This window comes from Podarcis liolepis, assembly GCF_965112155.1.
Source record: "Podarcis liolepis genome assembly, chromosome: 4".
Classification (NCBI taxonomy): Eukaryota; Metazoa; Chordata; class Lepidosauria; order Squamata; family Lacertidae; genus Podarcis; species Podarcis liolepis.
The window spans coordinates 40096023-40123038 of NC_139558.1; the positions used below are offsets into that span (position 1 = coordinate 40096023).

The 27016-nt window shown below is 44.2% G+C and overlaps 1 protein-coding gene across 3 annotated transcripts; it reads left to right on the forward strand.

Moving 5' to 3' along the window:
* Positions 1-26706, forward strand: PRPS2 (phosphoribosyl pyrophosphate synthetase 2). Of its 3 annotated transcripts, XM_083502082.1 has the most exons (8): positions 43-341; positions 9523-9706; positions 11253-11267; positions 16511-16609; positions 18618-18742; positions 21074-21247; positions 22143-22302; positions 24385-26706. In XM_083502082.1, the coding sequence occupies exons 1-8, from the start codon at positions 220-222 to the stop codon at positions 24475-24477; spliced, it is 972 nt and encodes a 323-aa protein (XP_083358208.1). In that variant the 5' UTR covers positions 43-219; the 3' UTR covers positions 24478-26706. The 3 variants fall into 3 exon arrangements, with proteins under 3 accessions (XP_083358209.1, XP_083358208.1, XP_083358210.1); XM_083502083.1 differs by lacking the exon at positions 11253-11267 and having other exon boundaries at positions 1-341; XM_083502084.1 differs by lacking the exons at positions 43-341; positions 9523-9706 and having other exon boundaries at positions 11253-12925; positions 12990-16609.
* The last annotated feature ends 310 nt before the right edge of the window (positions 26707-27016 follow it).

The window sequence follows — 27016 nt, forward strand, 5'->3', positions numbered from 1 at the left end:
CCGCCCTCTTGAGTCAGGGGGGCGCGCGCGGGAGAGAGAGAGAGAGCGCGCGCCGGTGGGGGACGTGGCCGCGGCGCTGAGGGGGCGTGGCCGCGGCTATTTGACCCGCTGGCCGCGCGCGCCCGTTCTCTCTCTTTCTTCGTCTCCTCGCCGTTTCCCCTCCTCCTCCTTTTTTCCGCCGCCACCGCTGCCCTTGCCGCGGCCCCTGCGCGCCCAGCCATGCCCAACATCGTGCTCTTCAGCGGCAGCTCGCACCAGGATCTGTCCCAGCGCGTGGCCGACCGGCTGGGGCTGGATCTGGGGAAAGTGGTGACGAAGAAATTCAGCAACCAGGAGACCAGGTGAGGCGCGGAAAGCGGATTGGGGATGCGGGGGGAGGAGAGGCGAGCAGCCTAGGCGGCTCAGCGTCTCCATTGCAAGCCATTCCCGGTGCCCCCCCCCCACTCCCTAAAAGCAACAACAATTGAGGCCCTGAATCCCAGGGTCGCCCCACGTTGGCAGAGGGTTGGGCTAGATGACCCTCGCGGTCCCTTCCAACCCTTCCTGCGTTCGCCCTGACCGGGGGTCGCATAGAGAGGGGCACGGGCGGGAGAAGAGCTTCCTGTCTTGAGAAAGCGAGGGGCGAAGTGACGAGCATGGTGGGGGCGTGGGGATGCGGAGAAAGAAACCCCTTGAAAGCTTAAAGCGCGCTTTCCTCTGGGTTGCGTGTTTTGTGTGTGCATGCAAATTATGGAAATGCTAATGCAAACTGGGCACTCTCCTATTTGCTCATAAACCTGCGCGGGAAAAGGGCGTCCTCTGTGTCGCAGGATAATTAATTGTTCTGCCCTAAGAGGGTTGTTTAATATATTTGTCTGAGGCCTACCAACTAGATAATAGATAGATATCTGAGGCCTCAAGTGTATCTTTAGCTCTGGCCACGCTTTCATTGTCCCGTTTTAGGAAGAAAGAAAAAACAAAAAACCACTTGCCGCTTTTCTCTCTGCGTGCTTTATTTCTCAGGGCCCCTAAATTGTAGATTCAGCAGGCACTTGTGGCCAGGTGAAGCTACTCAGAAGCGTCTGTTACATATGTCTTTGCATGTAGTCTGCTTTTTCTTCCTTTGCTTTCACATTTTACAGCTTAATGCTTGGACCTAGAGGAGGTGATGAGGAGGATTTACGTTTGTCCAGAGTGAGGCATGCATTCTGGGCCTTCACACTTCTAGTTTATGCATGAAATGCCTTATTCATGTTTTAAAGCATAATGTGTGAATTATTAGCCTGTAGTTTAGAATGATTGCACCAGTTCTTGGCTCTCTCAAAGTGTGCCTAAATGCAGAATCTAAAAGTCCACATGCCTGGTTGTACTATTAACAAAGTTTGAGTAACTACCATATCTTAGTAAGGGTACCGTCACTTGTTAATCTGATTGTGAGTCTGCACTTCACCGATAATCTGTGTTTGCCTGTAAGCATGACTTGAAAGCCTACAGGCTGCCCTTTTCCTGACAACCTTGATCATGACAGGACAAAAGAGTATTTAAAAGGCACCACTGATCATAAATAATCTAGAGTTAAGGTTGAGCAGTGAGGTGGCCATGTTTGCTTACAATAACTGCCCTAAATTGTTAAAATAGAGACTGAAGAGCTCCAAGGGATCTGTGCAAACTGACTGAATAGGCAGTAAAATGGTAAATCCAATTTGGTGTAAACTAGTGTCAAGTGACACACATTGGTGCAAAAATAAAAATTAAAAAATTCATATGCACTTATGAGGTCTGAAGTGACCAAGAATGAGACCTTGGGGTCATAATATAAAGCTCAGTGAAGATGTTGACCCAATGTGCAGCAGCTGTGAAAAAGGCAAATTCCGTGTTAGGAAATCATTAAAAAATCAATTGAAAACTGAACTGCCAATAGCATATTGCCTTATGCAAATCTATGGTGTGGCCGTGTACAGTTCTGGTTACCTCCCCTCAAAAAGGATATTGTAGAGTCGGAAAAGAGCAACCAAAAAGAGATGGCATGATAGAATTTTATAAAATTTTGCACAGCATGGAGAAAGTGGATAGAAAAAAAGTTTTTCATCCTCTCATAACACTGGAACATGTGGACTTCTGACGAAGCTGAACATATGAAGATTCCAGACAGATAAAAGAAAGTGCTTCTTTGGTCCTTGAATATGAAATGTGGTTTGTTTGTTTGTTTGATCAGTCCAATAATACATTTCATATTCAAGGACCAAAACTGTTTACGAGCTGTCCTAGATCACACATACATATCCTATCCCTCTGTTTCTCCTAATTCTACTCTGAGGTAGAACAGTTTGCTTCTGTGTTGCCTCTCATAAGACATAGGAATGTGGCTGTTTCTTCTTGAGATGGGAAAGTGAATCACAGCTTCTGTATCCTTTCCTGATTGTCTTCCATTGTAGAGCATCCAAGATCTCTTTCCTGAAGTGCTATCTCATTTTCCCAGCACTTTAGAGCCTGGGTAGATATAATTATTTCTATCAGATAGTTCTTACCATTTCAGATGAGTCTGCCATGTAGTTGTGGCTGGTAGAATGTCACAGAGCAGAAAAAAGATTTTCTGCTGCACGCACACCAACTCAAGAATGCTTCCCAGAATCAGGGTTTTTTGTGAGGGGTTTGGCTTAGTTTACAGAACTCTTTGCTGGTTATACCTTGGCAAGAAATGTAGCTAAGAGGCTTCTCTAAACTGGTTAAGAGACTATAATTGAACACTTTATAAATGAAGAATCATAGAATTATAGATGAAGAATCTATAGAATCATAGAGTTGTAAGGGACCCTCTAGGTCATCTTTCTAGTGCAACCTCCTGCAATACAGGAATCTCAACACACAATTCCCCATCCAAATTGAAACCATACTGGACCCTGCTTAGCTTTGCAAATATGCTAACGGTTTTATTGCTGCACCACTAAACTCCTATAAGTTTCCCTTTTCTGCTCTTGATTGCACAAATAAAATTGACAACTTTTTAATTAAAACAGGAGGCTACGGGATGGGCAACTCTATGGTTGTCTTCTTTGTAACAGGGCATTCTTCCCTGTCATCCTATATTCTTTGTCCCTAGGCCCAATCCCTAGCATCTCCAGGGTAGCAGGTGATTCAAAAGGCTTTAAAGCTGAACAGCCATTTCCAGTTAGTGAACAGTGATGTGCCAGGTGAACCAAAATATTATTCATGCTGCTGTTTATAGAAGTACACCTGAGTTTATTTCAGCAAAACTGAACACTAAGTTATGCCTGAGCTAGAAGCGAGATGCTACTCTGTGCAAGAGCTGTGGTGGTTGGGCTACATCCCCTAGTACAGTGGTACTTCGGGTTACATATGCTTCAGGTTACAGACTCCGCTAACCCAGAAATAGTACCTCGGGTTAAGAACTTTGCTTCAGGATGAGAACAGAAATTGCGCAGTGGCAGCAGGAGGCCCCATTAGCTAAAGTAGTACCTCAGGTTAAGAACAGTTTCAGGTTAAGAACAGACCTCCAGAACGAATTAAGTTCTTAACCCAAGGTACCGCTGTATACTGTATACCTAGCTTGGATCCTTAGAGTTAGTGCACATTAGATACTTAAGCAAGTCTTGGTTTAGGCATAAGTATTCCATTCTTGTACTTCTTGTGCATGAAAGCAAAAAACATGCTCACAAGAAGTCAAAGGCACAAAGAACTTTGTATCTCACTGATGCTCCACTAGAATGGAGAAGTGACATCAGTTTTAAACATTCACATTTAAAATGTATAGCACAGTATGGATGCTATGACTCTCTTTCACTCCTGATTTTAACAGTTCATGCTTGGAAGTAAGCCTCATCGACTTCAAGCATACAAGCTAAACATTTTAACCTTAAGCTGTCCTAAACTGACTCAGAGGACCACAGCAACGCTCTGTTGTTGCTGCTGCATTCTCTAATTTTCCAGCATGTGATCTGGCCTGGGGCTTAGAACAAGCACTGTGTGCACTCTAATCACATCTGCTTCACGTGTGTAAACAAAAGAAGCTTATTGCTTGTGTTTCTTTAGACACACACACACACCAATGATAGTGATGGCTCTTGGTGTTATTGGGATAGTTGTGAAAACAAAAAATAAAATAGCATAAAGTTGAAATAACTGAGCTAAAATGCAAGTTCCTTCATTGATTTGTTTCACTGATCTAAATTTGTGTAAAGCTGTGATTTCAGTCACTTTGAAGTTTCATTCGTAAAACTGCTTTTTGCTGCTCAAGAGCTCAGTTGTTCTATTTTGCTATTTATTGCTCTGCCACTAACGCTAACAGAAGCCATGCATGCATGCGGGCTCGTTGCTGCACATTCTGCATACATGAATAGGTACTAACTATGCATTTAAGCTTGTTGCTGTGAGACAAAATGGTAATTTGTGTGAGCAAGGTGGACCATTTACCTTTTGCTTGGTGCACCTTGCTCTGTTGCAAAGGAAGCACATAGTCAAAGGATATCTCACAGAAAAGAGCACTTCGTGGGATCAGAGTTGCATTTGGTGTGTTCTCTACCTGTAGCTGTTGGTCAACTAAAACAAAACATTATTAATGTCTCTTGTTTTGAGTATATCTGATTTCCTGGCATTGCAAGTCCACATTCAGTCTTTCATAAAATCATGGAGTTGTAAGGGACCCCTGTAATACAGGAATCTCAACAAAAGCCTTCTGTGACAGGGGGCCATCCAACCTCTGCTTTAAAACCTGCAAGGAAAGAGAGTCTACAACTTCCCAATTGACAGCTCTTTCTATTTCTTGCCACAAAAACCATTTAGCATTTTTAAGTTACTGTTATTCTCTCCTCTCCTTTCTGATAATGAGATATATTTCTTTAGCAGCTTTTTTTAACAGTTTGAATATCTTCTCAATCAGAATGGGACCTAAATAATAATTGAGAATGTTGAAAAGACTGCTTTTGCTTGGGGTGGTGGTGGTGGTGTAATCCCACTGGTGTGCTCAAAGTGACATTTTAGCCTTGCGACTATCCTGCGTTCAAGTTAGTCTGAGAGATACTAACTTAGTTGACCAGCTGTTTGGATTGGGGTTTCCCCACATCCAAGCACAGCACTCAAACACTGGATCTATGACCAAGTTGGCTTCGGATATTTGAGCAGGCTGAAAGCAAAGACTTGACTGTTTAGTAGGGAATGATAAGGTTCTGATCAGTAGCAGGGGTGGTTGACATTGTGCCTTGGAGTGCCTTGTATGTCATCAGACACACGTTTTTCTGCCACATATTCGCAAGTCAGGAAGTTGCATGTGACCGGACAATACATGCAGTGGCTCACATACATTAATTCCCCCTCCCCCCAAATATAGCATTTCAATGCTGTGTGTCTGTCCCTTTAAATGTGTGTGAAGCATTCTGTGTTTTCTGTCAACAACATTTAGAGCTGCAGCCACCAACTGTGGTTGGAAAGACAAATATTGCTTGTGCAGTTTAAGGGAAAGTATTCTTCTTGTTTTTGAACAGAAGCAAAATATGAATTTGGCCATCCAGATTAATACCCCAGCAGGCCTCGCAGCATGCTTTTTTGTTCAGTGCTTATTGCAACACCGTCGCTGGGAGTTTGCAAGTGTGTGCTCAGCATTACGCATTAATAGAAGTGAACAATTAACCAATTGGTTCAGTATTAAAATATGGTAATCCTCTCCCAGAAAAGCCCTGAGGCAAATGCCTGTGTACATTGATAAGCCTTGCCCTGAGGGTCAACAAACTCTTGTTCTGTTGGACCAGCTTAGGGGGCAAGTTCCAGAGTCAATAGGCTGCCAGTGCATCCAGCCCTCCTAAGTATGGCTGCCAAAATTGCACATAATTACGTTCGGGCGCAGTAATACAATACAAACAAATTGAATGGCGTGATGTACATCCCAAAATGAGGGTAGGGGATGTGAGGATAGCATTTCAGTGAAAAATATTGATACAACAGCAGTACAGCATTAAATGTAAATGATTACATGGTGTAGAATGTGAAAGCTGCATTTCCCAATTAAGCAGGAGGAAAGAATCTGCCTTCCCTATCCAGACGCAGTCCGTAAATAGGTGGTTGGTGCTGCAGCAGAGGTTGTAGGGCTGTGCATGCAGGCCCAGTCTGGGAAGTTCCTGCTTTCTTGTTCCTTTCCTTCTCTCAGGCCAAAGCAGTTGCTTAAAGGTAAAGGGACCCCTGACCATTAGGACCAGTCATGGCCGACTCTGGGGTTGCGGCGCTCATCTCGCTTTATTGACTGAGGGAGCCACCGTACAGGGTCATGTGGCCAGCATGACTAAGCTGCTTCTGGCGAACCAGAGCAGCGCACGGAAACGCTGTTTACCTTCCCGCCAGAGTGGTACCTATTTATCTACTTACACTTTGAGGTGCTTTCGAACTGCTAGGTTGGCAGGAGCAGGGACCGAGCAACGGGAGCTCACCCCGTCACGAGGATTCGAACCGTCCACTTTCTGATCGGCAAGTCCTAGGCTCTGTGGTTTAACCCACAGCGCCAAAGCAGTTGCTTAGCTTACTGTAAAAAGGCACAGCTTATTGCCTGAGTCTGGAGCGTGGTCAAGTACAAAGACTGCAAGCTGAGTGGACATAAGGCAAGGATATCAAGCGTAAGCAAACCTTGGCCATTGCTACATTCAACTTCTCATGGCAGCGAGTCCCGAAAGTGCATCATGAGAGGCATTTCCTTCTTGTCTCTGCTTGAACCTCTTGTCAATCACTGTGTGGATCCTGAGCTCTAGGGTTATAGGAGTCATGAACTCTCAACTCTGCCCGTGGTAAAGGAGCCTCAGTCCCATATGTCCCAAATGGGGAATCTGAGGGCAGTTTATGCAGCAAGTAGCTGAAGCAGCTGTTGTCATTAATTACTGTATTTTTCGCTCTATAACACGCACATAGTTTTTAGAGGAGGAAAATCTGTAGGCATGCCACCCATAGGCATTCCCTCCATAACACGCACAGACATTTCCCCTTACTTTTTAGGAGGAAAAAAGTGAGTGTTATGGTGCAAAAAATACGGTAGTTAAATTTCTTACCCATCCTTCACCAAAAAGTTCCAGGGCAGATGATCGCAATTTAAAAATACAAAACTAAAAGTTTAAAATAAATGATAGTCAAGAGAATAGGGTGGGTCCTAAAAACATCCACTGGATTCCATAAGCCTTTGTGGATGGACCAGGGAGTGAGCCATACGTGACAGCAGGCTCACAATGAGCCCCTCCCTCCCATCCATTTTGTGGCAAAGACCAGGTCAAGCTATGTCCAGCCACATGCACCGTACCAACAATGTACTGAGATAGCCACTTGGTTGTCATGGAGGCCATGAAGTCCTGCAATTATTGGATATTGGAACAACGTTCGAAACTCCCATTGTTCTAAACACATTTTGCAACAGGGAATTTCATTGGTGCAAGCAGTTTCTGAGCTCTGGGTACAGTACTGTGCCTAAGATTTCTGATTAAAACTGCAGAGTGGAAGGAAAGAGGGCCTTTTTCTCCCTCTGCACTTTCAGCTACTCTCTGATGCCTGGAGAAGAGACCCTCTTAAGAATATTAGGGGGGTGGGCAGGGGACGGACTAGACCATGTGACAAATGAACATTATACCTTAGCTGCTGTTCATTCATTTTTAGCTTTGTATTTTTGTTATGAAAAAGTATGCCTAGACATTCCATTGTGGCACCCCTAACCTAGGTTTAAGGTGCCATTTAGCTCCTGGCTTTCATATCTCAGTTTCTGACACTGATATTGAAGCCCCCCAACTCCACATCTGAAACTGCCTCCCCCTTCTGTCTCTAGCATGACACCTCAAGCTATCTCCTTGAACTCAGACACAGTTCAGATTGGACTTCTGAGGAGAACGATGGCATTTTTATGAACAATAGCAAGCCTACTCCTCTGACCTTGACAGGTGGTGCACCAAGTACCCATGTGGACATAAGCTGAGCTAGCTTAATGTCACTTAGATCATCCAACTAGGTCTCAGTAGTAGTAGTAGTAATAGTAGTTGTTGTTCAGCTGTTCTCTTCCCATCTGTGTACATTTGCTCACCTCTGTACCTTCCCCATCATGGAGACAGCAGCTAAGCATGTCTGGCTCAGATCAGCGCCTGGCTAGATCCCCTGGGAGTTCTTTAGCATAAGAAATGTACTAAATAAAATAATAGGGGAGCTCCTGTTGACTGAAAGGAGAACCCACAAGCCTGGGTGGTGAGTGGGTCTGAGAGAGAATTGTGCCTAAATTGTTTCAGAACACTTGCATGAGGACCTCTACCCTTTGGACAAAGAATCATGTTGCCAACACTGAGCCACATTCAATAATCTTCTCTTTAGGACTTGGCCGGGGGGGGATCAGCTCTTCTGGATACTGTAGATTAAAGGCCAAGGCCATGTCCACAAGTGAAACTTACATTAGCTGTTGGGCTTCACACCTGTGAGTCAAAATAAAATATAAGTGTATTATTTCTGTCATAGGTGAACGATACGCATAGATAGTGCGTTTGAGTCAAAGGTACCATGGCATAAGGAGGGTGTAGTTGAAGTACTGACTTGTGTAGTTTTGATTCCATTTGGAATGTAATACATGTTGGGCGGAGGGGATTTGTTGTAATAATTGTGCTGAAGTCCCTGCCGTGCATTTTATAAAATGGTGCAAATTCAAAGTGAAATAAGGAGGTTTAAAAGTGCGCCTTTGTGTATAAAATCTCAGCTGTCTAGTGGTTTGGGCACTTTGCACCCGTCACCCTTCGAACTTGAACCGAAAGTTCCAAATGGCTGAATTTGATAAATTGCATAAAACAAACATTGATGTTCTTCTGGGGGAAGATCTAGCTTGATTGCCCTTTTATCTGTATCACCACACTCAGAATGTTGTTTAACTTTGGAGGTGGGGGGTGGAGATGGGGTAGAATCTTAATGGTTAACTAGTAGTTTTGCCCTTGATACATTTGGAATACAGTGGATTTTTTTGTAACTAGGTAAATGATGCAAACTCCAGGCAGAATCGAGCCAAAGTTAAGCCCTTTTATGCTCAACTGATTTCAGTGGGAATAATAGTTAACCCTCTAATCTTATGCTCTTAAGGCCCTGTCTGCACTATACAAAGTAGTACCTGCACCACTTTAAATAGTCATGGCTTCCTCCATAGAATCCTTGAAACTGTAGTTTGCTGGGGAGCTGAGAGCTACACTTCTCAGAAAGGCTTAACAATCAATTCTTCTTCCCAGGAGTTAGTGAGTTGAGACTTAACGGTATGCCAAGTAGTACAACACCCTATAAAGGTGATGCCTGTGGTTAAGTCTATAATAACATGTGAAGCCTCAGATCACGTTGCCACAACTTGTTGGTTTTTAAGGACTCCCCTTGTCTGAAAATTTTTGGGTTTGGGGAGTAAGCCTGTGTCTGGTACATTATCTGCAAAGAGCTAAGCTGCTTAGTTAAAATGTATTGTTTAGGAAGAGAATTTAAGTATTACTTGTCTGCTTTATAGACTTAACATGCCCAGTCATGTCATCGTTGTGTCTCCATCTTTCTTTCCAGTGTAGAGATTGGTGAGAGTGTAAGAGGGGAAGATGTCTACATCATCCAGAGTGGTTGTGGTGAAATAAACGACAATTTGATGGAGCTTCTCATCATGATCAATGCTTGCAAGATTGCGTCGTCCTCCCGAGTTACGGCTGTAATCCCATGTTTCCCTTACGCTAGGCAAGATAAGAAAGACAAGGTAGGTGAGCGGTGGTTGCTCTCTGAAGGTGTTTGTCAAAATAAGAGTCCTCCTCTCCTGCCCCCGCACATTTGCCCTGATTTGCCAAATAATGAAATGTATTTAGAATCTTTGGCTCTCCAGATGTTGATTGGCCCCGGAAAGCATGGCCAATGGTCAGGGATGAGGGGAGTTTAAGTTCAGCAACATCTGGAGGGCCAAATGTTCCCCACCCTTCATTTAGACTGTTATAAACAACCTAGTATAGTTAAAGCTGCACTATGCAGAATTCGTAGTTAGAAGCAAAGTTTCCAGTGAAATTGGTCAACTTTGCTCCCAAGTGAATTTTGATCTTAACTGGTGAAGAGGATTCTTCCTCCCTAACCCATCATGGTGCCCCTGAGATCAACACGGCATATTTGGTAGTTGATACGGCAAATATTAATGTTGCAAATGGGAGCTGAGCAAATTCTGCCACAAACACAGTTGAAAAATCCAAATGTAAGTACCTGTGGGTGTGTTTGGCATAAAAATAGTTCAGCGTAGTACGAAGCAAGAAATATATTATTGTATGCAGTATAATTCTCGTTATTTTTCATGCTAAGATACCGATAAACAATTGTATGCATTCATGTCAATGTTACACCTTTGCTTTTAAAAAATCAAAAGGATGCCTCCTAGCAAATCTTCCTATGCTGTGTCTTCTGCCTCAGTTTAATTCTTTTACTCAATTATGTTAATTGTGCTGTTTTCCATACTTTAGTAATGCATTCTTTTAATTATAGGCATTCTTGGGCTCAAGTGTTTGGCTACCACAATTTTTGCAGCTGTGAACAAATCAGTTAGAGGCATAACACATTCTGAAAAATATTGTGCTTAGACAACCACGTGAGATTAGTTTTGGGACTGAGCAATAAGTTATAATTAGTTCTAACCACACTCTTGGAATGACAGGGCAGGGAATGCCATGGGAAATTGCATCTCCAGTCATTATTTACCATTATAAATCTTATGCAACTTGTTTGGAGTACAATACCCCACAACTTTATAGTGATCCCCCCCCCCTTTTAAATTAGATAAACCTGCTTCACTTTTCCATTTTGGAACATTTTGTTCTATTCATATTAGAATATTGGAGCGCTGATCATTTTCCCCCAGTAATGAAACTTATTTCTACTTAAGATTTCTTACAATAAGATGACAAGTTTTTGATAACGACCTTTTGATGCCTTAAAGGTTGGGGGAAAAAAAGATGCTGATCCAGGTGATCTCAGAGTTCCATTTTTGACTTTTATAGTTTCTTACCTTAAAGGGAAGTCACTGAGGATGCAATATTCTCTTTAGTTCTTCAAATCATATGCAACATCCTTCTTTCAATATGCCAAATCTCACTACTTGATACTTAACCCATATACACATTCTTTTCGCAACACTAAATTTTTCACCGCATATGAAAGAGGTCAATGGGGATTCTGATTGAAATGATTTTTTAAAATTTATCCTATTCTTGCAGATGAGAGGATTTGCATATTTCATTAATTGACTTTTGTTGTGTTTTCCTATATAGGACCAAGGTAGATGGGTAAGTGGTACTTTACAGCTATCTTGATTTAAAATGTACCATGGATTATTAGAATCTCAACTGACCCATTTTTATCTCAACTTCAGTTTAATTGCATAATTTTTAACTACATTTGAGCAAGCTCTGCCTCCCTTATCAAGAAAGGAAAAAAACCTGGGATTTTTGCATTTCCAGATAACATTACTACTTTTTGCCAACACAACAAAGTTCATACTGAAGTTTATATCAGACCTTTTCCAAAGTAAACGAAAAATTAGGTAACTCAGAGCAGGAAAGTTTTAAATCCAAGCCACTATTTAAGACATGTGTGTATATATAGGATATTCACCACACATGCAGAGCCAATTCCTTGATTATTGGAGAAGCAGCATAAATCAATCACTGTTTTGAAGGAGAAAACTGGAAATTGGGTTGTGTAGGCATGACACACACAGTAGAAACATATAAGCCAAAAAGTGTGGTAGACAAGTTCACCAGTCCAGACGCAAAAGTTGGCTGTGGTTCTATAGGATGCTGAGAAAGTAACTGGAAATTTCCAGGTTTCAGATCTTCTAAAAATATTAATGTCATTCTGAAATATTTGTTGTTTGTGTTACATAAAGGAGCTGTGACTAATAGCTTTGTCTCTTGCTCTTAATCCTAAAGTATAATTTGTAAGCAGAGAGCAAAATGTCCAGGAGCTAACTCCTTGAAGGTTCAAGGATTTGGTTTTTAGAGGGGTTTTAAAAAAAAAACCCAACTTGTTCACTGATTTCTAGATGTTATTCACGAAACATACATGCCAGACCAGCACTTATGAATGGTTCTTCTGTTGGTTCACTGGGTTCCCTTTTGAAGCATTGATTTGTCCCATTCAGAAAAAGAAATGCTAAGTGGAAATGTTCTCTGTACTAGAGAAGGAACAACATTTTCCCTTGGGTCAGTTTGGCTAGCAGCCCTCGAATTTTGGGTCTTCTCCCATGTTGTGTGACTTGGCTTGTTCACTGGGGTAACTTGGGTTTGCTTGCTAAATTGTTCCCTGCAGGCACCTTTTGCCATGGTGCTCTTGGACTGGAGGCACGTTGCAATCTAGATGACGTGGAACCCGATTGTGCAAGTGTCTCCTCGCCCAGTGTTTGTACTAAAAGGCGATCGCCAGCATTGCACCTGCTTGCTCTTTCTCTACTCCACCTGCGTATCCTCCAACCTTGAAGAGCAGATTTTGGGGGAGTTTGGGGCAGAGATGGAGGAAAGAAAGGAGAAGACCATTGTGCAAGTTAGGCTGACACAAACTGGATGCCACCCAGAGCACTTACAATTTGGCAGCATCAACAAGCTATTATTTGAAGTAAATCTTACGCTGGTGTGTGGATGTGGTTTTCTGAATATTCAAAAAGTGACAACATATTATTGGCTTCACACGGAGTCTTCAGAAAGTGTTAATGACCAATTTCCCTCCTTGCTAATGAGAATCAGATAAATAGCTTGGATGTGACCTATCCACAGTTGGGCTTTGAGAGGCCAGAACATCCCATGAGGCAAAGTAAATACTTCCTACTAATTATCAGAGATGTCCTCTCTGCACTTGTCACACTGGTGACTTGACAAGATGTAGCTTTTAAGCAGTGGCTCTTGGTTCTGGCATCTATCAGTGCTGTTTTAGCACTTCATTTTGCTTGGCAGGGGGTTGGACTCGATGGCCCTTGTGGTCTCTTCCAACTCTATGATTCTATGATTTTTCAGTCCTGAGATCAATAATGTACGCAGTATGTTGAACTTTGCCTCGTGGCTGCTGATGTTGCAGAATAGCCAGTGAAGAGAGGTATGTCTTCAGCTATGTGCTTTGGCTGAATGAAATTCTTCACATTTTTTTATAATTAGCCATATTTTTGAAAAATATGTGTATTTGACTATATTGTGTTCCACTAATGTCACTGTTTGGATTTTCAGTTGTGTGGATTTATTCTTGAAAGAGTGGGCGGTTTGCGGTGTGTGTGTGTAATCACAAGCTCTAGTGCTATGCAGTCACCCATTCATTCATTCATTGTGAGAGGTGCAGAACTTCTGTGCAAACTGCACTGCAATGAATGTGTAGCATATGGCAGAAGCGGTTGGTGGATTGTGTCATGCATGTGACTCTGCTGTGAGTAAGGGGAAGCTGATTGCCCCATCTCAGTTAAATCTAACATATATGAACAGTAATTCATATACATCTTTATTAAAAGCAGTTTGCAATGCATTAAACAACAGTTTTAATGAATAAACAACAACCCACACCCAAAATGAGCTCAGCCCCAAATCATGGCTGTCTGTGTATCAGTTGTGCAGGTAGTGGGTTCTGTCACAGTTCTTTCTCATTTCTGTTGTTCTGCTGTTACTTTTCTGTTCTGAGTGTCTGCTTTTCTCCCTCTTCTTTCTCTATCCCCCTCTTGTCCATTTTCAGCCTTTTACAACTCTCCTTTCTTCTCCTGACTTTTTCCACTTCCTGCAGGCATTGCAACTGCTTTGCATCCTGGGCATTTTCATTTGTGTAGGAATTAGGACTAGCTTCCTAAAATGAAATGTAAAAGAAGCAATCAAAAAGTTAGGGGTATGGGGGTACTTGGAAGAGTTGACCCTTAGTGGGACAGTTGCATTTCAAGTATTTTCAAATGCTACATTTTAGCAAGACAGATTTCTGTAGCAATACTGTATGTCCCATTCTGCCAAAATATTGCATGCTTTGACCTGAATGGAAGTCATGATAAACCTGGTGGTTGGTGAGGCAAACCTTTATGGAGGAATCAACTTATAGCTGTGTTTTGCATCAAAAAATGGGGTGATCTGGAATGCATTCCATTCCTCCCCCCCTCCACACTTCTTAGTGCTTTCAAACTATCTAAATGCCATTTTGGAAAAGTCCCACTTCCCAGTTAAATCTGGTTCCTCTCCTCATTCCTAAGAACTAAGCTTCATCACATGGGGAAATGATGTCAGTGTTTACTACTTGAAGAGGAATGATTTGTTCACTGTTCCGTTCAAAACTACATGTTACCTCAGTAGCCAAATATTTCCAAATACACACTTGCTTAGGCAACACTTTATGTAATGTGTGGTGGGGGCAAGGGTAGAGGACCATTTGAAATTGGTTGGGGCGCTCAGCACCATGGATACGCCTTGAAAATTCTGCCCTGCTGGTTTCTCCCCTAGTTGTTTCGGGTATCTGAAACCAGATTTCCTTTTGGGGTGAAGGAGAATTTTTTCAAAAAATAAGATTTTAAGATCTTTCATAATACAATGCAATGCAATAACTAATCTAAACAAGAGAGAGAGAGAGAAGAATGCAAAGTCCTCTGTCACAAGTAGGTCTCCATTTTTTCTCACAGCCTCCTTGGGAGATCTGTGGGGACCTGTGGTCCTTCAGGTGGATAGTTCAATTGTTTACGATGTGGTGCTGATAATCCCAAGGTTGCAGGTTCGATCCCTCTAAGGGACAGCTGCTTATTCCTCCATTGCTGGGGGTTGGACTAGATGATCCTCAGGGTCCCTTCCAATTCTACAATTCTATGAAATCCAACCATCCCCAGCCAGCACGGCCAGTGCTCAGGGATTAGGGGAACTGTAGTCTAATATCATCAGCTGGGCCCCAGATTTTCCACCCTTGGTTTAAAAAAACTGTCAAGGAAGTGTTTGTAAGGGGACGAGGGAAGAGCTGATCTCTCCCCTGCCCCCAGATTATCTCCACAAGGCAAATGGGTTTGAGTGGGGAAGGGAAGTTGCAGCAGAACAACAGGAAGCCAAGTGGTTCATTTGTGCAGGTCTCTGCTGCAGATTGCCCCCCCCCCCCCGGTTGTTTTTCCTTATAAGAAGCCATGGTTTTCAGCATGCATTTCATGTTTGGCCCTGACTATATTAAAGTAGTTTGGGTGTCTGGAGTTAGCAAGTGGCTTAAAAACTATCCAAAGAGGTCTAAAACAGAAGCCCTTGCTTTCAGAAAAGCCAAACAATTGTGTTCAGAGTCCTGAGGTGGATCTACACCGACCTGTCTAACATTATTAGAAGGGCATTAGGTATATCGTTCTAAAACGTCACAGGGCGTACTTTTAATTTAAATGGTTTTTCTTACTTCGTTGTTGGTTTATAGTCCTTGAAACGCTGCTGGTGGCTCTGCAGCTCCCTCTGGTGTCACATTTTTAAAACGCATTAAGAACGTTAAAAGCAATGTGTCATTTGTTCCTCTGCGTTACCGCAACCCTTCCTTAACCCTTTCCTACCATTAAAAATGGTACGCAGGTGGCACTGTGGGTTAAACCACAGAGCCTAGGACTTGCCGATCAGAAGGTCGGCGGTTCGAAACCCCGCAACGGGGTGAGCTCCCGTTGCTCGGTCCCTGCTTCTACCAACCTAGCAGTTTGAAAGCATGTCAAAGTGCAGGTAGATAAATAGGTACCATCCGGCGGGAAGGTAAACGGCGTTTCCGTGCACTGCTCTGGTTCGCCAGAAGCAGCTTAGTCATGCTGGCCACATGACCCAGAAGCTGTATGCCGGCTCCCTTGGCTAATAAAGCGAGATGAGCGCCGCAACCCCAGAGTCGGCCACGACTGGACCTAATGGTCAGGGGTCCCTTTACCTTTACCATTAAAAACATGGGTGCAGATATGCCCCAGGGTTGGGACGAGAATTGAGAGCAACAGCAGGTAGCATTTGAAGTGTGTAAAGAAATTGGTTTCAGCTCTTGTTGCAAGCCCGGAAAGCACATATTGGGGACTCCTTACCTGTAATAATCTTCCTGATGCCAATGAGAACTGAGAATGCTCAGTGGATACTAAGAGCCACAGGATGTTGAGTGTAAGGTATATAAAAAAGGCAACTGGAAGGGAGGCTAGAGGTGAAGGTGTGGCTGGCAGGCTGGAACCCTGAGCAGAAGCACTTCTGTTAGACTGCAGCGTTTCTCAAACTTGGGTTTCTATATGTTTTTGGACTATAACTCCCATCATCCCCTACCACTGGTCCTGCTAGCTAGGGATGATGGGAGTTGTAGTCAAAAAACAGCTGGAGACCCAAGTTTGAGAAACACTGTGTTAAGAGGATGAGGATACAGCTGCAACATTTTGTTTGCAGGTCCCACTTGTTTTATATACAGAGATGCATAGATATTATAAGAAGTGTGGAAGAGCTCTGATCACTTGTCCACTTGCATCGCTTGAACCGAGAGACCTTATGACTTCCTTCTCACCCGCCCCGCAACCCCAAAGTTCATAAAACCCGTCTTTTGTTCCCTCCAGAGCCGCGCTCCCATATCTGCAAAACTTGTCGCCAACATGTTATCAGTTGCTGGAGCAGATCACATCATCACCATGGATTTGCACGCTTCCCAGATACAGGTAATGAGGATTTCTTTTCTCTCTCCTTCCTGTATGTTGCTTCCCTTTGTGTGTTTGCACTGCCATCAGGAAAATGTGTTGGGTCGTGTGCGGCTAGGTCTGCGTGCAAGCAGAATAGACACTTGCTCTTTTGCTCCTCCCACCTCCAGCTGCCCACCACATCTGTTGTGCAGGGTTTTTTTTTTGGGGGGGGGTTATAGGAGGCTGTAGATGGGAGGAGAGGAAGGTGAAATCCCATTGTGTGAGTAGAAGCTGGATTCCACCCTTTGTTCTATCTATCTGTCTACTAAAATTTGTGCCCCACCTTTGTAAACAAAAAGTCAGCTTGATTGTGGAAGCAGTAAAGTGATAGTACGAACGCTCACAGTATGTCTCCAGTGCCTACTTAAAATAGGCCGTATGGGCCAAGTGTCATTGTCTAGGGATATTGCTCCATCATCTGAGTAGTGCAACAGGCAAAGACCCTTTTCCCTCACCCAGCTGATAACAAGAAGGGTTTCAGAAGCTGAGAGTGGTTCTTTACTAGGTGCAAATAGACAAGCGATTCCTGAGAAAATCCTCATTCCAGGCTGATTTAGGGCTTTAAAAACTAAAGCCACCAACCTGAGTAGAGCCTGGAGACAAGTTGGCAGCCACTGAAGAGGATATATTCAGCTGTCATCATATGATCCACCCTGCTAGCCACTGATGGCACGATTGTTGACCATCTGGACCTTCAAGAGCAGCCCTGCACTGCAGCAATCCATATGTTGCAGTTGACTCTACTAAAATTGAAGCCGGGTGCAGTGATTCCCTTTGGGCAATCCTGTGGTCTCTAGGGTTGCTTTGAAGCATCATGGGCTTTGTACTGCAGTGGTCTGCTTAAATTCCAGGCTAGGGCATTTAAATATTTAACAAGCAACTGCTATCTCTCCAGCTCTCTCTCTCTCATAAAGCCTCAGGTTGTTGACTGTCAGCTGTAGACAACACACACAGTCTTGGAGGTTTTCTCAAGGCCAAGTAAGACACCTGCTTTTTGCTCCCATGGGCTTCAAACTCTTGAGTTTGCTGTGCATGTGATGGGGGCGTAATGGTGTAGGAAGGTCCAAATGGCTTCTTTCATTCTCAAAAAGTGACAACTTTTTCAGTAGGAAGAAAGAAGTGAAGAGCAGCTCCCTTAAAGTGGCAGAATCAAGAGAGGCAGAGGACCAGCCTGGATGCTAATGAGAATTGGGATGCAGTTTATTAAAATGAACACCACCCACCCTTTTGGAGACACTAAATTTAGTCACTGTCACAAAGCAGTGGCTGTTACATGGCTGCTTAGATGCAGGCTGAAATGTATTCAGTAAGCTTTTTCCTCGCAGCTGTTGGGGGGGTCCTTGCCTCTCTTGTTTCAAGCATTTCAGTGAAATGGGCATATCAAAAAGAGGGTTAGATGCTAGACTGCATGACCAGCATCTCATTTAAAATTGTCAAGCACAGCCATTTAGATGTTGCACTTGGACATATATTGGAGCAAAGGTGGTATGTGCTTCTTCCCATGTCTGTATTTGCCTTTTGTTTTATATACTTTCATCAGGGACATGCCTTCAATCACACCCCTCACCAGCCCTGCTCCACACTTCCCTCAGGTGCTTTTGCCTGGTAGGAATGTGTCCTTGTTCTGTGACGATACCTCTAGTTTGTGTGGATAAAGATGGGTGTGGTGGGTGTGTGCATAGGGGAGCTTCCAGCTTCTGCGTGGCTGAAGTGTTGCCTGCTGTGCAAAGATAAGAGTCTCATCCATTGCTCTGCCCAGTTTTGCTTCTGACCCTGCCCACTTTTTTCACTGGTCCCACTCAATGCTGGCTAACAATCCCCAGGAAGTTACCTGTGAGACAATGGCTGTGGCAGAGAAAGCTCCTCATCTGCTTATTTTGCATGAGATTTTGGCAGTAGTTAGCCTGCCTCTGCAGCTTGTTGATCGTGTGAAAATCTGTACCTCTGTAAATTAATACCTGGCGGCCTCTTTTCTTGCAATCTCCAGGGTTTCTTTGATATCCCAGTGGACAACCTGTATGCAGAACCAGCTGTGTTGCAGTGGATCAAAGAAAATATTGTAGACTGGAGGAACTGTGTCATTGTCTCACCAGATGCGGGAGGAGCAAAAAGGTAGGATGCAATCTCCAGCTAACCTGCTTTATTATATAGTTTCTGACATGCAGAGCCCACCTTTTTTCTGTTACGGAAGCCAAGGCAGCTTACATGCTGTTCCGCAGGTGGTTTCTCCATTCAGGCACTGACCAGACCGAGGCGTCCTTAGCTTCAGAAAAGTGCTGGCCACAGGGGCCTTCAGACCGTATGCTTGGGAGGAACAATCTCACCAGCATTCCTTTTACAGAGCAGAAACCACTTTGGCAATTGATGTTTATCTAAGTGATTGATGCATCGGTTGCTTAACTTCTGTAGGTGGAACATTTTTTAGAAAGCAGCGAGTTCCAAGCACTGGCAAACTTACCTTCTTAAAATAATTTCTTTGTCCTGCTGAATCACGACAAAGATCCATCTAGCCCTGTTTTCACAGTGGCCAACCAGATGATTTCCAAGCTCTGCACTTTGCTTGGTGGGCAAGGCCCACTGAGTGCATCAGCTCCTGAATGCTAGGGGTGCTTGTGTGAGATCCCACAGGATCACCCCAGTGCAGGAAAGGATTCAGACATTGGGACATGATATATTGTTGTTATCCTTCCTTGTTCACATGAGTCCAACACAGTACCATCCTTTGCAGCTTAAACTTGGAAGCTAAGGCAAGGTTCATTTAACTCCTAGAAACAATAATCCAGAATGCTTTAAGGCACACTGGATTTTCCCTGGTATTGCCCATTTCCTCCCCCTGAAAAACAACAATCGCACACAGTTTTGTGAAGTAGCAAAAATTGTATTTACTTAAATAACCTCGGTCTTGAAGAAACACTTAACAGTAGCAAAATGAAGGCACGTTTATAACCACTAAGTTACAAAAGTACAAAATGTGATTTCAAATATGGTGAATGGGCTGCAGAGCTCAGGCATGCACATGCAGTCAGCTTGGAAGCATGATGAAGAAAGAGGAGGCTGCCCAGATCAGCAGGATGTATGGAGGGTTACCGCTTACTGCCAAAGCAGACAAAGGAAGTGATCTTACAGAGTTCTCTCTGGCAAAGCTCTGTGAGCCTCAGCCCCGTCATGTGCCCATCTGGCAAAACATGACTTGTTGGTTTGATTGCAATGATGTCCCACATCCAGAACTGGAGTGCTGAGCAGGGCTTGACCCCCAAGCAAGTTGGAGAGCCTAAAGCTCTTTCCATGCCAGGTCTGCTTGGGAACTGATTGGCATTTTGTTTGGTTGTTTCCTTGGCAAATGTAGCTCACATCCTCTGCATTTTATCCTCACAGCAATCTTGTGAGGCAAAGAAGCAGTGACTTGCCAGCAAGTGAGCTTCATGGCTGGCTGGGAATTTGACACACTAAACCCCTCTAAACCCACACTTGCAAAAGTTACTACTGTGATATATGTAGAAACTGCTTTCAGCTGCCAAGGCAAACATGTGGATTAGGCCTTTGCATTTAGGTCTGGCCAGGCATCTGAAACTCATTAGCAATGGTGCCTGCCTAACTTCTTTTGGGAGGCAGTTCCACAGGCTAGGGCCCACAATACTGAAAGCACAACTCCTCACTGACAGGAATTCTGCTTCTGGCTGATAGAGAACCACTAATAGTGCTTTTCACCCCACCCCAAATAATGGTAGTGATAAACTTGGGATTGTACACTCTGGGTACAAGTACCTTGAAACTGGCCCAGCAGCAGATGGGAAGCCAGTGCAGGTCTTTTCAACTCCAGCATCATATGGTGGTGGTGGTAGTCTGTGGGTTACCAAAGCCTCCTTGAGAAATTAGCACTCTGGTTTTATTCAACGCAGGCAGGAACGTGCTGAGTAGTCCCATCCTCCCTAGCCTTTGTGGGAAGAGCAGAGAGGTCCTCTGTGGTCATGGGAGTCTTCACATGCCAGAAGGCATCCATCCACAGGACATCCTACATGACTGGGATTCTGGGTCACAAGCAAGCTTTCGCAGGTTCAGCCATATGCACAAAGACACAGGTGGTAGAGGCAAGCGAGAGGCAAGCTTATCACGTGCATCTTGCCATGAGAGACGTACTTAACACAAAATTCTGCACTCTAAAGAGCAAAGATTCTCTCTTGCTATCAAGCTACCCATTATGCTAAATTGAGACAGCTAATGTAATCAAATGCAGCTAATTTTTAAAATGCTCCATCAAGCCAATCTAGATCCTGATTATAAATGCTCGCCTGCCTTAAATTGAGGGGAGGTGGGAGTTGAATTTTGCTCCATGTGACTCATCTACTGCTGTTGTAACATTTTTATAGGATCTAAAAGTTTTGTTCCGATGCGTCAGTTCTTTTAATACAAAAGCCCTGACTGTTTTGCTCCCGCTTGATGCAGAGTCACTTCCATCGCTGACAGACTGAATGTCGAGTTTGCCCTGATCCACAAAGAGAGGAAGAAAGCCAACGAAGTGGACCGGATGGTCTTGGTTGGGGATGTGAGCAACCGCGTAGCCATTCTTGTAGACGACATGGCAGACACATGTGGCACAATATGTCACGCTGCAGACAAGTGAGTAAAAAACTGAGGCAGACCTTCATGATGAAGAAAATTGGGTAGCAGCAGAGGTTTCTTTGGGGTGGGGAGGGGATGGGTTTCATTTTAGTTCAGAAAAAGAGATCTTGCCCACACAAAACATTGGTTTCTCTGCCTGCTACGACTTAAGTATGTTTTTATGGGTAGCTTCAGTCTTAATTGAAATACACCGTTTTAGGAAATAGCCTGTTAATTTACTTCCCTGAGCCTACCTAGCTATATAGATGAACTTTGTAGTCAAGTCTTCATTTACAACTGTGCAGGATCATTGCATAGTAGGGCGGGGTGATAACTGGTTTTCAATATTGTGATATGTTGGCAGCTAAACACCACGATATGCTGGGAGGAAGAAGCAGCCAAGATAAGTGAGCAAGCCCCAAAGCCTCTGGGGCTCATGCAGGCAGGAGGGGCATCGGGGCTTCCTGCCTTCACCCAAGCAAGCAGGCTGTGTCTTTCCTTCTGGGGCGGTCAGTCGCTCCAGAAGGAAAGAGGCAGCCTGCCGTCCTGGGTGAAGGCAGGCAGACAGACAAGGTGTGTAGTGTTTGGGGGAGCCATTGGGGCAATTGCAGGGGGTGCCCTGCACTGCTTTGTGAGAGCTTGCAAAGCCACTCAGGGCTATTGCCCCTCTGGCAGCTGGGCAGGCCCTCTTGGTCCTCCGCCCCTGGCACGGGTGCAGCCATGTGCACACCTGCACCTTGGAGATAAGCTCTGCCACTGGTGCATGGAGCCTGAGAAGCACGTTCTCAGGCTCTGTGCGCCTGTCTGCATTTGTCCAAGTGGGTAATTACTCTTGTCGTTTCCTGAAACTTGCACTCTAGATTTGTGCTGACATTCATACATCTCCCGCTCTCCCCCTTCCTATGTTTTATAGATTAGTGTCTGCAGGAGCAACTAAGGTTTATGCTATTCTCACTCATGGGATCTTCTCTGGCCCTGCTATTTCGCGGATCAATAATGCTGCCTTCGAAGCAGTCGTCGTCACCAACACGATCCCACAGGAAGAAAAAATGAAGCATTGTCCCAAGATTCAGGTATGGTGCGCTGATTTCCAGCAGCAGCTCATCTTTTTAAGCTTTATATAGCAGTTTTATAAGCCACGTTAAGGGGATAAAAATAGTTATGTGCCTGGGGACACCCCCCAAGAGAGATCTTTTTTGAGGGGGGTGCAATGAGCTGCTTCCTCATCAAGGCCAGATTTGCAGAGAGGGATGTTGCACTCAAGTCTGGCTCTGGTGCGCAAGGCAGCTTCATTGCACGATGGTCCAGTGCTGCCAGCCCATGACAGCATCACAGCCTCCTAGGCCTGGGCAATATATGATGTCGGCTTCACTGGGTACATTGCTGCTCCTGAGTCTCTCTGCTACCAGCGTGCCAAGGGAGAGCAAGCTGCATCCAGGCAGGGGGGACTCAGTGAAGCCGCCCTCATACTGGTGCAGAGGAAGCAACATGCTGCATCAGTGAGGCACAATACAGCTTGTTCCTCCCTCCACTTCAAACTGCTTGGCTGAGTGTGCCACTGCCCTTGCCTCAGCCAAGCAGTTTTACGGAGTCCCTGACTCTCATGAGCCAGCAGTGCAATGAGGTCTCTGTTAAACTGCTCCCCAGTTGGGGGAGTCCCAATCCTTCTGCTTGCAAATGAGCAGGAGGAGGATTGGGGCTGCGCAGGTGGGGGCTTCATGCCCTCCCTGGTGAAAGGTAGGTGCAAGGCGGAGGCAGCTTTCCAAATGGAGCCTGAGAGGCTCCATATGATGGATAGAGGCTGCTGCCTGGGAGGGTAGGCTATGTTTGCACACAAGCTGGAGGAGCGGGAGCCTTTGATGCGACACGAGGCTGGGCCAGTGAGGCTGCAGCAGGCTCCCTCTGCACCCTGCCCCTGTATAAAGCCTAAGACTTTTAAGAGAGATCTATGGTCAGTTCTACATTCTGAATACATATCAAACATGCTAAATCAGGTCCTAATTGATTTATGACTTGTACCAGGCATCCCTGGTGGCTACCTAACCTCAGTTAAAAGTCCCTGCGGTGCCTTATTTGGGAAATGATTCACACTTTACAGCCCCCAGCATCCTTACACATTTCTTTCTTTTGGGGTTTATTAAATAAAGTGCATCCTGCTTACTTGGTAGTTGTCTCATGTGCACCTTGCAGCAGCAGCAGCAGCGTGTCCTTCGATGGCACTTGGCGCACACATCTTCACACAGGCTAAACAAAACCCAATGCACCAGCCCAACCCTATCACTGGGTACAGTGCAGCGGGGAGCCTGGCTGGCTGACACAGCATTTGGTGGGCACATCTGGCTCTATGCCCCCATCCCACACTGCACCCCTACCTTGCAGAACAACATAAAACAAGTCTGGTCAGTGCATGGCTAATGCAACAAGAGAAATAAATTATAAAAATTAATACTACAGGCCTTGGAGGGAAACCATTGTAAATATCAGTTCTCACTGCCCTCCAGTGGCAACAACTCTCATTGCCGCTATGCACAGTTTCTGTCTCATACCGCCCAGCCCTACTGATGACGCGTGGGTAAATCACAATGTTGAAAAACAGATATGCTGATATATAAACACAATGTCTGTAATGTATCTCTGCTGCTTCTGCCTCCCCACCTTAGCAGAGGAAGAAGCAGCCAAGATACATTGCCCAGCCCTGAGGAAGCCCCCATACTGCTCTGGCTCATGCGAGCTGCAGGGGCTTTCTTAAACTGCTCAGCTGGGGGCAGGAAGCCTCCTGCCCCTTGGCTGAGCAAGCACTCCAGCTCACAGTGGTGCTTGCGCCTTCTCAGGTGCAATGAATTGCCTGCTCAAGTTGTCTGAAACTGGTATTGCGATATGAAGCCCACATCACTCTCAGACAATTTATCCACCAGCTCTAGTCATCAGTCTGCAGAATGGCTGTTTTTGGAGTCTTGGGAAATGTGAAATGTGAAACTTAATCAAGATGTTCCAACATATCTGCAGGGTCTTATGAATAGAGCTTGTACAACAACAAGTGACTGACAACTTTCCTCCACCCCCCCACCCCCCGCCCAATAGACAATTGAGGTTTTGAATGAGACTCACTTTGGCATGTCCGGATAACAAAGGAAGCCACTATCTTTTCTTTGTAGGTTATTGATATTTCTATGATTTTGGCTGAGGCGATCCGAAGAACACACAACGGCGAATCTGTGTCGTACCTGTTCAGCCACGTCCCACTATAACTGCAAACCAGCTTTGGCATGCTGCATTCTGGGTGGGGGGTGGGGGGACACGCACATCAGATAATGCAGTTCATGATGAAGATAACAAATGTCTATGAAAAGCTTCAGCTCAACCACACCTACGTTCCCTCTTTTAATATGGACAATAACTAAACCGGGCAAATATGTGTATTATTTTTGCTTACAACTTTTTATAAATTCTCTTTGGGTTTTTAAAAGAGAAAACAATGCATTTTGCCTGTGATTTATTAAAATGTGCTTATATCATATGGGGAAACAGTGAAGACAGTATTTTTGCTAAGGCCAAAAGTTAACTCGGGGTTGGTAACCTGAGAGGCATGCACTTGCTGAGAGTTAACTGTGCCACACTTAGAACAGAAACTTGTAGTCATTTACAGATTTAGATTAAATGGCCTGTGAAATTCCCTTCTGACAAAATCAGTGTCTATCTTAAGCTTGCAGATCGTTTGTGGTCAGGTAATAATTTTTGGCACCTCTTAAAGTGCCCCTGGCATAATGATGAACTTAGACTGCCATCTTATCCTGAGAAATCACTGCACCAAAATGCTTTTAAACAGCTATGACCCGGGATAGCATAGTACAGCGCTTCATGGATTGCTGAGTTATGGCTGCACTTGCAGCCATAGGAAACTGCCTTATTAGTCCATCCCACTCTGCATTGTCTAGACTTGACTAGCCAGGGTTTCAGACGGGGCATTCCCAGTCCTACCTGGAATTTCTGCTTGCAGAACTACTGCTCCTCTAAGCCATGACCTTTCCCCCTCTTTGTGTCTCGGCCAATGAGGGACCTCAATCTGGAGGAGCTTCACATGCTTAACTCACTTGACTTGGAGAGCAAAGAATATGCAGTTCTTTCAAAATGCACCCTTCTACCCTGCACGCACACACAATCTGTAATAAACTCTTACTTCCCAATGCCAGCACTTTATTTAGTGCCTGGCACTTCAAAATACTTGAGCCGAACCGTAATGCAATGTATCAACTCTACAGTTTTATTATTCTTATCCTGGGGGGGGGGGGGAATACTTGTAAAACTTTCTTTGTTTTATTCTTGCCCTTCCCATGTTAATTCTGTGACATGAGAGCTGTTGCAGTACACCTGCCTTCAGCACCACAAACCCCAATATCATGAGTATTGCCTTGAAAAACTTGGGGCAACGCTGACAGGGGAAGGAGCTCCCATCTGACATTACCTGAGTGGTGTGGGCAGCGTCTGCAGCAGCTTCTGTGCTGTGAAGGGAGCCTAAGTCTCTAATTCCCAGCTACCATTTCATTTTCAATGCTAGCCTATGTTATAAAAGGGACCAATCCTAAACCCTCACAATAATCCTCACTTAAACTCTTAATAGTGGTTGTGCATTAGGGAAGTCTGTTTGAAAAGTACAAACATGAGCTTCCTTTTCTTCCGGTAATCAGTTGTCCATTTATTATGCAGAAGGCAAAAAGAAAGGCATTTTAAAACATCTGCCTTACCTCATTTCCCTTGTATAAAATAACATTTGGTGTGGTTTTTTGCTTTCCTTTCCAAAACCAAGATTCCCACAAGACCACGTGTACTCTCCCATCTGCAGGGGAACTGAAACAATCGTGTACAAAACTTGGTTGTCCAAATTTTGAACAGTTAAACAGTTTCAGAAACTGAATGCTAAAAGTTTATAAAGACAGATGCCTATCTTGGCGTTTCTCATAACACGGAGCCAAATCTATGTGAATGAAGTAAGTGGCAAATAGTAGCATTTAATGGATACAAGTTGCATCCAGGATCACACAATTCCTTTTTAAACCATAGCTGGTGGTCTTGTTCCATAGCCCCCCAAAAAGGGACAATGATGAAAATCTGTATGGAATTTTAAAATGACTTCCACTTTCTTAAACATTTACATATATTTCTTCTGTAATGATTTTTGCAATAAGAGAACAGAAAAGACTTAAAAGTGTGTAAAGTTTAAACCAAAAAGCATTTTCAGTCTACATCTGCTTAACTTGGTAATTTTTTTGTCACTTACCTTGCCAAAGAATGTTTGATTCCTTAGTTCTTTGTATTGTTTCTGCAATCTCTCTCTTTATCCACCAATACCAAAGCTGGAATAAATGAAACCCATTTTCTTTCAATATCTGATAAGTTATAGACTGGGTTTGTTTCAAATGACATCAGGAAAGGTTTGTGTTTCAAGTTTCTCAATAAATCTCGGAACAGCATTATACTTAGCGACTGTTAGTTATGTTTGGCTCTCTTATTTCATTCAGGAGCAGCAAATAATGCAAACCTAAATGGATATAAATAGACACATTCACATTCTAAGCGACTCTGGTCACAGAAGCAGATACAAAAACATTATCAAAAGCATGTTCAAGGAGGATAGTGACAAGCTGGAATGTGTGCGGAGGGCAACCAACGTGATCAAGGGTCTGAGAATGAGGCCTTATGAGGAATGGTTGAGGGAACTGGGTATGTTTAGCCTGGAAAACAGCTGATAACCATCTTCAAATGGAAGATGGTGCAAGCTTATATTCTCCT